The 11,212-nt window shown below is 40.6% G+C and overlaps 1 protein-coding gene across 1 annotated transcript in view; it reads right to left on the bottom strand.

Moving 5' to 3' along the window:
- Positions 1–255: 255 nt before the first annotated feature.
- The window catches only part of dcbld2.L (discoidin, CUB and LCCL domain containing 2 L homeolog), a 47,043-nt gene continuing 36,086 nt past the window's right edge, over positions 256–11,212 (bottom strand). The window contains exons 10-14 of the mRNA XM_018246004.2: positions 10,886–11,165; positions 8,685–8,778; positions 7,249–7,298; positions 5,183–5,320; positions 256–4,286 (exon numbers count right to left, since the gene is read on the bottom strand). Of these exons, the coding sequence (XP_018101493.1) occupies positions 3,844–4,286; positions 5,183–5,320; positions 7,249–7,298; positions 8,685–8,778; positions 10,886–11,165 (1,005 nt within the window). The 3' untranslated portion in view covers positions 256–3,843. The remainder of the gene's footprint in view (positions 4,287–5,182; positions 5,321–7,248; positions 7,299–8,684; positions 8,779–10,885; positions 11,166–11,212) is intronic.

The following is an 11,212-nucleotide window of genomic DNA, read 5'->3' as shown; positions in this document are numbered from 1 at the left end:
AAAAAAAGTTTGAATCGAATTCGATAGAATGTGCTATTCCTTCAAATAAGGACCTGTTTCACCAAAAAACTTTGTTGGTCTTTTCGAAGTTCGAAATTCCGACCCTTGATATATTTGCCCCTAAAAGTTAATTTAAGGGTGAACAATCCCTTTAAGTCTGCTTGGTGAATAGAAAACACAGATTCCATGACTTTAATACATCTGGCCTCATAGAAATTATAAAGTATTACATGTATTTTAGGACAAAGACAATTCTGAGAATTCTTGGGATTTATTTACAATGTTTTCAGAACAGAAACATAGAATTTCTCATTTACACACTCTAGAATCTAACAACATATACAAATACAATGTGTCTACAGTACATGCGGATCTGAAAGGAAATGACAGTCAAGGTGCCACCCACCAGCACCTCGTCTTCTGGAAACTATTGGCCACTGCAGTACCTGAATAAATTGAAAGCAGTGTTTTACAAGCAAGTCCATCTCATGCCATGTTCATGTCTTAAAAAAAAAAAAATAATCAAAAATTTTAGAATTTTAAATAATAAAAACTCTCATTTGATAAATACGGTGCGCGCGAGGTGTCAGGAAAAGTGCATTGTTCCACGGCAGTATTGTAACGTATAATCACATGACAAGTTGTTCATAAATGGATACGTGGGAGGCGAGGATGTAACCGCTGCAGGGCGAGTTGTAGTTCAATAAACCGTTAAGAGTTTGAGTGTCCTTTCAATAGTTCACATTTGTTTTGACTAAGGGCAAGGCCAGATGTGGCGTTTTTACGTTTACGCCAGGCGTAAATACGCATAAACTGCACTACCACTGAAACTAATGGAAAACGCACTATGGCAATTCACACAGGGCGCTTGCAAGTTGAAATCCGCCACAGGACGCCAGTATTGGCGTTTTTTAGTAGACACGCCAATACGTCAGGAAAATACCAGATCAATAGAATCTATGAAATCTGCACGTTTGAAATCACACTTTACGTAAATACGCAGCGTATTTTAAATATGGCATCCGAATTCTGCATGAGAACAATGAGAAGTGCATGTTGGGAAAAGAATCCTACGTGCTGAAAAACGCATGTTGACGGTCGCATGTGGTTTCAGTGGCGTATTTAGCCTGGCTGTTCTTTTTTAAAAACGCCACATCTGGCCTTGCCCTAAAAGCTGATTGGTTGTTATAATAGTGCAAAACAGATCCATTCCCAGCTCAGGCACATGGAGAGTGGAAGTTCCACCATCGTATCTGCCAATGAATTGGAACAATGGGCACAGGGCTGGGATGTTACATTAGCAGCCGTCTCGCTGTGCTGAAGTACAACTCCCAGCATCCTCTGTAAGTGACGGGGTTCTTTACATCACAGCAGGCTGGTATGTAGAATGTGGCTTTTGTGCAATGAATTAGCAACACTACGGAGCAGATTTATCAAGGGTTGAATTGAAAATTCAAATTTTTTTACTTTTTTTATCAAAACTGTCAAATTCAACTAGGGAGTAGATTTTTGAGATTTACCATAAACTGGCCCTTTAAGAGCTCGAATTTGACTATTTGTCACCTAAAACCTGCCGAATTGCTGTTTAAGTCAATGGGAACCGTCCATGGATCAATTTGCAGTTGTTTGCAGCCTTCCTGACATTCGAGATTCGAGTTTTCGGGTCGATCCTATTCACCAGAGTTTTAAAAATTCAATTTTTATAATACATTTAGATGGCTCATGGGAGTTGTAAAAACATGAATTCGAAATTTGACCCTTGATAAATCTGCCCCTTGTTATGTGGCTTCTAGCGGATAGTCTGTATCATCCCGAATTAGACATGAGCTCAGGGCTGACCACCCCTTTACTAACCAGACTGTCCTACAAATAAACAGCACAACTCGTAGAAATTCAACTCTTGTTATAATGGAGACATTCCCAGTGTGATAACACAATGTAATATAAGGGTGACGCACAATTCATATACTGAAAGAGCCTTGGCTGGCCTGTACTACTTACAGAGTGGGGGTTGAAGCCTTGGCTACACAAACATGGTCAAATCTGATAAATCGGAAAATCAAAAAATATTGAAAAGTAGGAAGAGCAATTAATTTTTTTTTTCTATAATGAACAGTGAATTCAATTTTTTGCAGGAAACATTTCTTGTCTTTCCCCCATCAGGTATTTATCATTTCTTGCTTCGGTTTTCACAAGCAAGAAAAACCTAAAAATACTCCAGTGGAGCAAAAGAAAGATCCCCCGTCATGAATACAGACTTTGCTTTCACTTGGAAGTCTCAAATGTTTTTGTAGAAACAATGCACATATCTAATATTCCCAAGCCATGGAAATCCAGTTTTCTTTCATCAAAAGTTACTAGAATTTGATCTCAAACTTGGATGTGCCCCTTGGTGTCGGCATCACAAGCCAATAAAATCTTCTCTTCAGTTCTCATTAACAACAGTAATTATATAGTGGATAATGCACCCCCTATTGTAATGTATAAAGATATTATGTCACCGAGGAGTTATGTGACCATATAAATGCACAAGGCCGAAGGCGTCCAATTCGGACGTGCGGCGTCAAATTCGGCGGTCGGGGACCCCTGTTATAAACGGCTTGTTCTGATGTCAGAATGTGCCATTTATAAGGATATAAAAAGACAGCCAGTTCCACGGGATGCAGGTAAAAAGGAATGGGGAACAGAATTCTCCAAACTAAATGGAACCAGTGCTGATGCTTTATGGGAAAGCAACCCCCACACTGCCCTGGATTCCATGTGATTCACCCAAATCCAAAATGTCACCCAGCACCTTACATCCCCCGATTTTAGGTTTCCCCTCATTTTACATTGCGGTTTTGTTGTCCCACCTATATATTATTAGGGATGCACCGAATCCACTTTTTTGGATTTGGCCAACCCCCGAATCCTTTGTGAAAAATTCGACCGAACCTGAACCCTAAATTGCATATGCAAATTAGGGGCGGGAAGGGGGTAGCACAGCTACTGAATACACAACTAGTGGCACTGATACTACTCTGGATGTAACCACTTCTAATACTCTTGTGTGTTAATGCTCTTGCTTAGTATTAGACACAATCACACATAAAAACATGGAAAAACCCAACATTCTATCCAAAAATAACCATTAGACATTTGACTATAAAAAAAATAGAATTATTTTCTCTGGGCAGCAGTGTGAACACCCATAAAATAAACATTTCTTGTTGCCTTTGTTAAAATGTGACCCCAGTCCCAATCTCAGGTGGGTCAGATAAACAGAGACAGATCTAGTGCTTCGAGACGGGGGTCGGGGGAAACCCTCACCTTAACACAACTTGATAAACATTGGCCACATAAGTGACTACTGTACAACTACTGGATGAAAGGTTCCTCTAGTAACCATACCTACTAGCTTCCCACTGCTACTACACAACTATGACGTGCACTCATTATCCATAACTTACATTTAGATCCCCCCAGTATGGGGCCGCTATGATTTCTAACAGAAAAGCTTTCCCAGCTGCACAGACGGATGGATAGGCTGTGCTCCCATTGGATAATAAAGCCTATAGTAAGCTCATGTACTACAGGGAGAACATTCAATTCCATATTGCTCAAGTCATAAAACACAGCACAGCAAGTGCTGCACTGCAACTCCCAGCATCCTCAGTGGGTGCATTGGGCTGTTTATTGTGATGGAAAGGTGTACAAGCGGTGAACAGTGATTGGAATATTTGTTTGATGGTTTTATCGATATGATTACAACCTGTAAATGCACACCTACACACAATGCAACGTGCTCGTAGAAATGAAAGCCGTTTCGTGGAACGTGGTTTAAGTCTGTAGTTGCCGTATATACTAAGGAGGCACGTCCCTGCTCGTGGTTTGTTGTGGCACACTCTGTGGTACTTGGTACAACATTTCCTCCATGGCGGATACTCCCTGTGTCCCCTTAGGGGTGTCGTATAGTACCTGTGTGGATGCTGAACTGTCCGTCCTAGATAAGAGCTTATTGTAAGTCCCCACTAACGGAGGGGCTTGGCTCCCTGGGACTTTAAATGTGGATGTAGACGGCAAGCCCATAGGTCCAACTGGATGGCCCGACATATCCATGATTATAGGGGTTGCATATTCCGGTCCATTTGTAGGCAGCGGCTCTGCATAGGCATGATAAATGGCATCGTCTGGGTTGGTGTAGGAATCCAGATCGGCGTAACCAGGTTCTTTGCATTCCTCTGGTTTGAAGGTTGATCTCTGATGAAGGGTGCCCACTGCTCCCCCAACTAAAGGCTGGGCATACTCTGTCCAGCAAAGAGAACAAAATATCTGTCAAGTTATTGTTAGCCATGCTTTTAAAGAAATTGTTCAGTGTAAAAATAAAAACTGGGCAAATAGACAGGCTGTGCAAGCAAAATAAAAAATGTTTCTAATATAGTTAGCTAGGCAAAATGTAATGTATAAAGGCTGGAGTGACTGGATGTCTAACATAATAGCCAGAACACTACTACTTCCTGCTTTTCAGCTCTCTTGCTTTCCACTGATTGGTTTCCAGACAGTAACCAATCAGAAACATGGAGTCATAACTGTTGCTGAGGCCGAATGCTGAGGATCAATTACAAACTCACTGAACAGTTATGTCCCATGTGGCCCCCCTTAAAGTCACTGACTAACTCAGAGTTAGAGAGCTGAAAAGCAGGAAGTAGTGTTGTGTTCTATATTAGAGGAGGTTCACCTTTAAGTTAACTTTTAGTATATAGAATGCCCAATTCTAAGCAACTTTTCAATTGGTCTTCATAATTATTATTCTTTTATTATTTTTTAATGATTTCCCCTCTTCCGACTCTTTCCAGCTTTCAAATGGGAGCCACTGACCCCATCTAAAAGCAAATGCTCTTTCAGGCTACAAATGTATTGTTATTGCTCATCTTTCGCTTCAGGCATCTCCTATTCATATTCCAGCCTCTTGTTTACATCAGTTCATGGTTGCTAGGGTAATTTGAACTGTAGCAACCAGATTGCGGACATTGCAAATGGGAGAGCTGCTGAATAAAAAGCTAAATAACTCAAAAACCACAAATAATAAAAAATGAAACCAAATGCAAATTGTCTCAGAATATCACTCTCTATATTATACTAACAGTTCATTTAAAGGTGAATAAGCCCTTTAAGTGCCCACTGACAGGGAAACAAAGTGTACCTGCAGACTCTGCCTGTAACATGGTCGCCACCTCCCTGGGTCTCACTCGGCTCACTTCACAGCTGCTGTACCGTACGGGGGTCTCCTCATGCTCTGCTGATTTAGCTGGAAGAAACTGCTTCATTCCTTTCCACCAGCCTTCGGGACAAGTAGCAGAAAAGACATGATAAATATAAAGTATTAGAATTGGTAAAAATCTAAGCAAGTAAGAATATGGGTTGGGGTACACGCAATAAGCAAAGAATAATGGCTAGTCCAACCAGTGCAAGCACAGTGAACACCATGGGGCTCATTTATAAACCGTGGGCAAAATTGCACCTGGGCGGTAACCCACAGCAACCAATCAGTGATTTGCTTTTTAAAGCCAGCTGCAGGTTGAGCATGAAAGCAATCATCTGATTGGTTGCCATGGGTTACTGCCCAGGTGCAAATTTGCCCACTGTTTATAAATGAGCCCCTATGTGTTTGTGTCAATGTTTCAGCATATTCCATCAGGTACCTGACAAAGGGGGTAATCCTGTGAAAAACTCTAATAAAACACAATCAACACTTGACTGATTGGAAGTGCATTTTCCATTGTATTGAGAGTTGCCATGTCCCCCTGACTGTACTCTAGGCTGAATAGTATTGAATAGTACTGAATACTACTGAATGCTACTGAATAGTAATGAATGCTACTGAATAGTACTGAATAGTACTGAATAGTAATGAACACTACTGAATACTACTGAATAGTAATGAACACTACTGAATGCTACTGAATAGTACTGAACACTACTGAATGCTACTGAATAGTACTGAACACTACTGAATAGTAATGAACACTACTGAATACTACTGAATAGTACTGAACACTACTGAATGCTACTGAATAGTACTTAATACTACTGAATGCTACTGAATAGTAATGAACACTACTGAATAGTAATGAACACTACTGAATACTACTGAATAGTAATGAACACTACTGAATGCTACTGAATAGTACTGAACACTACTGAATAGTACTTAATACTACTGAATGCTACTGAATAGTAATGAACACTACTGAATAGTAATGAACACTACTGAATAGTAATGATGAATACCACTGAATACTAAAGTTATGCACTGAATCCACTATTTTGGAACCCCCAAATCCTTCGCGAAAGATTCGGCAGAATACCAACCAGATTCCTAATTTTCATATGCAAATTAGGGGTGGGAAGGGGAAAATGTTTTACTTCCTTGGTTTGTGACAAAAAGTCACGGGATTTCCCTGTCCCTAATTTGCATATGCAAATTAGGATTCAGATTCAGTTTGGCTGGGCAAAAGGATTCCGCCGAATCCGAATCCTGCTGAAAAAGACTGAATACCGGCCAAAACACAAACCGAATCGTGGATTCAGTTCATCCCTAATAGTAATGAGGAAGACGGTGTTCGGATGCATAAGATTTTGTACCATGTAGGTCTAGAACATGTGATATGTTTTATGGGGTATTTTATTTTTTTTGGTAACCATAAAACCATAAGGTTTATAGCCCACACAGACTATTTTAATTTACACTGAGCTCAACTGGAATATAGTGGTTCTCCCAAAATAATGCCATAAAAGAACCTGACAATCACTCTGCTTATGGAACACACTGGGGGTAAAAGACCACATCCCTCCAACAACCAGTTTTGTATTTTGGAAACAAAGATATTCAGTCATTTTTATTCCTGCACAACAAAGTTACCATCATGTCTAGACGGTGCTTTTGTAAAGATCTGCATGGCTATTTGGCTACAGATGGTACTACAGGTATGGGATCTGTTATCCGGAAACCATTATCCAGAAAGCTCCGAAATATGGAAAGGCCGTCTCTCATAGACTCCATTTTATCCAAATAATCCAAATTTTTAAAAATGATTTCTCTGTAATAATAAAACAGTACCTTGTACTTGATCCCAACTAACATCTAATTAATCTCTATCGGAAGCAAAACCAGCTACAAATATTTATGTGCAACAAAGTACAAGATATTTAAAATTCATTTGCACATCTTCAGAACAATGTCAAATAAATGACAGTTTAGCTTTGTACCTGCACGATCCCAATAAGGCAAATCGTATGTTCCTTCTGCCTTCTTCTTCCTACAATAAAAAACGCAATGAATCATTACTTTCCCGTCACAGCTGCATGACCCCGTTATTTCTGTTGCTGCTCAAAGGAGAGAGCCATTATGTCAGTTACAGAGTTAGGATGCTGTATTGTGCTAATATAGAAGGGATTTCACAATATTCATGCTCTCAGGCTTTTCATTTGTAATAAAATCATCACTTTTGTTTTTACTTGCTTCAATGGTTTAGCCCTCTGCATCGTTTCTGAATTATTCAAGTTTATCTTCACTATTCCTCTCTCAGTATCTGTTTCTCCTCATTCTGTCTTTATGCAGCAGTTGGGTGTCAGATATCCATTGACAGTTAGATCCAATATATCTTATAGGGGGGGTCCTTTTGCCTAGAAGATGTATTAGAGCTCACTCTATTAAAATCATCAGACATCATTAGGCTTGAGCAAATTTGACCCGTTTCGATTCGCCAAAAATTCACAAAATGTCGCCAACACCCATTAAAGTCTATGGCCGTCAAATTTTAATTGATGTGTGGAGAATTTTTTTTGACGCATGCCATTTGTTTTTGATGCATGACGCCACACAAGTCTATGGGCCTCATTTCCGCGGCGAAACAATGTCACCCATCCCTAGACATCATGTCTCTCTACATGCAGAATTTGTGCAAACAGCAGTTATTTTGTTACATTTTGTTTGTACTGGAATCAGTTATATGAGTGATCTCTAATTCATCTGCTAGGAAAGGAAGCCCCCATATAAGATATAGATATATTGGATCATTCATCTGACACCCAACTGCGGCATGAAGAGGGAATGAAGAGAAACAGATGCAGAGAGAGGAATAGTGACGATAAACTTGATTATTTTAGAAACAATGCAGAATTTTTAATTGATTATATTTAGAACGTTTTGTTACTTCGGTATGAGGAAGCTTGTATTAAACTTTAATTTTCACGATAGTTCCCCTTTACAGGAGAATTCAACCTGTGGGGGAAAAAAAAACAAGTACCCCCCACACCAGGTAGAACCCCCTCCCTCCATGCTAACTACCTCCCCAGGGAAATGTCCCATACTCCATACTTACCCCTCGCCGCAGATTCTTCCAACGGAAATTGCCGATCTCTCAGTCAGCTTACAGAGGACGCGGAAGATGGATGCGTGCAACTTCGCTGGAAGAATCTGCAGCGAGGGGTAAGTATGGAGTATGGGGCATTTCACTGGGGGGGGGGTAGTTAGCATGTGGGGGAGGAGGGTGGGGGGGGTCTACCTGGGGTGGGGGTACGGGTTTCTTCCCCACAGGTTGAATTCTCCTTTAAGCCATGAAAAACTGAAGCAATTATGAATGTTCCAGAAAGCACTTTGGCTTTACTTTCCCTTTAGAGAAGAGGGAGATGATAAGACTGACCTGTTCCTGCAGTGCCAAGCGCAGACTAAGATCAGGATGATGCTGGTGAGAGCCATGACTAACACAGGAACCAGGATGGTGACCAGGGGCAGATCTGTAAACCATTAAAAGAAAACAGACCGTTCACATGGCAATCAGTCACCGCATTTTTGCGTAGGTGTTGGAAAGATTAACTGTGTCAGGGTAACACAAACAGGGAATGCACTTCTCACAGATGCAAAGGGCCTATGCACAAGAGATTCCATCCAGGGAAGCCATACTTTGCCACTCCCGCTGTTGTATAACTACAGCTCACTCCAGCAGCTCTGCTCCTTTTAAAACAACAGCTGGATAGGCAAAGCTTGGTTTTCCTGTTAAATGAACAAGGTCCAATTTCCAATAGCCATGGGGAGGAAACAATTAATATCTACAGGTTACAGTAAAACATTCGATGTGATTATACTTTTTCCTTCTATACAAGACGCTGCACGGATCTTCAGCAACAGTATGAAGTGTTCTCGCCAGCAGGGATAGGGTTCTTAAAGGAGGCCCCTTTCCAAGCTCCCAGCATGAGTCAGGCCAATAGCTGCTGAGACGAGAATCCTCTGATGTCAAACCCAGCATTCCTGACCAGGAGCAGGCAGCTGATATAAGGCAGAGCCAAGAGTATCTCTACAAAAAGAACATGTCCCCTCCTTCTGGGCCCTGAACTCTTTCCATTTAATCAGTGCAGAAATGGTGCAGCCCATTCAAGGGATAATTTACTTATATTCAATATTACTGGCGCACAAGTAAATATCCTTGGATGTTTGTTTCCTCGGGACCTTTCTACATGAAGGCAAATACTATTATTATTAACAGCTGTGACTCTTGCTCTTGCACTCTCTGGGGTGACAATACCCGCAGGGCCTCCTTTAAGGACAAGGAAAGTTAAACTAAAGAAGCTAGAAATGTTATACATTATTTTTGGGCTTCTGTACCAGCCCAAGGCAACCACAACCCTTTAGCAGTAAAAATCTGTGTCTCCAAAGATGCCCCAGTAGCTCCCCATCTTCTTTTCTGCTGATTCACTGCACATGCTCTGTGCTGCTGTCACTTACTGAGCTTAGGGACCTACTCACAATATACAGTACACATAGAATAGAAATGTCACAATATAAGGCTGATTAGTAATTAATACAGATAATTACTACATGGCAGCACAGAAACCAGTGCAACTAGTATCAGAATTTAATAATCAGCCCTGTAGCATCAGCTTATATTACAGGACAACCTCATTTTCTGCTTGATAATTAGTGACGAGCCCTAAGCTCAGCTTCTCAACAGCTGCTCAGAGCCCACTGAGCATGTGAGTGTCACAGACACGTTCCAAGATGGTGACCCCCTGTGACAAGTTTGAAGTCCTGGATCATTGCTGCTATTGACAAGCTGAAACTTTAGGCTGGTGCGATAAGTTCAGAATATAAAATATGGCATTTTTAGCCCTATTTGTTTTTAGGGTTTAGTTCTCCTTTAAAGGAAAGGGAAAAGTCCTTATGCATGCATCAAATACCCTGTACCCCAATACTGCCCTCTGTTTGTGCGGCACTGAAAAGAAGTGAACAGTTCCAGACTGGGAATCAAACTAGTCACTGGCATTTCAAGTACACAGAGACCCAAACTGCCCCCTACCAGCCCAATCAATAGTTACAGCAGATAGAGAATAGAAGAAGTACAAGAAGTACTAAACATTACAGGTTTCAACTAAGGAACAGATTTATTGAAGGTTGAAACTGTCAATTCTGACTAGGGAATTTTCCAAACTCGATTCGAGGTTTTTAAAAAAAATAGTATTCGATTTTCGAGATGTATCATATCATGGCCTTTTAAGAATTCAAATTCAACTATTCGACACCTAAAACCTGCTGAATTACTGTATAAGTCAATGGGAGAGGTGCATGTAGCCTTCATGACATTCAAGCTTTTTTCAGAGAAAAAACTCAAATCGAGTTTGGTTGCATTTGACTCCAGTTTTCGAGTGGGTAAAATTCGTCCGAGTTTTACATTTTTTTTAATAAATAATCGAATTTCGAGTAAAATCTAAATTTATGTGGGTTTTAAAAATCTTACATGAATTCGAAATTCGACCCTTAATAAATGTAAAGAATAGACCTAGAAAACAATATGGCAGGACTATGTCATTCTGCACATGCTAAATCTGGACTTGCGCTAAGCCTCTGTACCTTTGCTAATAGTTGGTGTAACAGTGGTATTCTTGATTTCGGGTGGAGAGGTGGTCTTGTCTATCCGCACTGGGGAGTTGTTATTGGCTCGTGGCCTCAGTACTGGAACTTCTGTCATCACTAGCTTTGGAGGAGCATTAAACTGACATCCAAGCAGTTCAACTTTGATGGCAATTTTTTTATGCCACTGCAGAGGATGGATCTTCACAAACCGAGCCACGATAGGCGGTATGAAGTTATTGCGAACCTCATGATTATAATCTAAATTAGCCTGGAATATCTGAAAAACAAAAAAGGGCAGAAAATACTCAATGAGAAAGCTATATT

This window comes from Xenopus laevis, chromosome 2L (genome assembly GCF_017654675.1).
Source record: "Xenopus laevis strain J_2021 chromosome 2L, Xenopus_laevis_v10.1, whole genome shotgun sequence".
Lineage (NCBI taxonomy): Eukaryota > Metazoa > Chordata > Amphibia > Anura > Pipidae > Xenopus > Xenopus laevis.
This window is presented reverse-complemented; position numbering and strand designations above follow the sequence as displayed.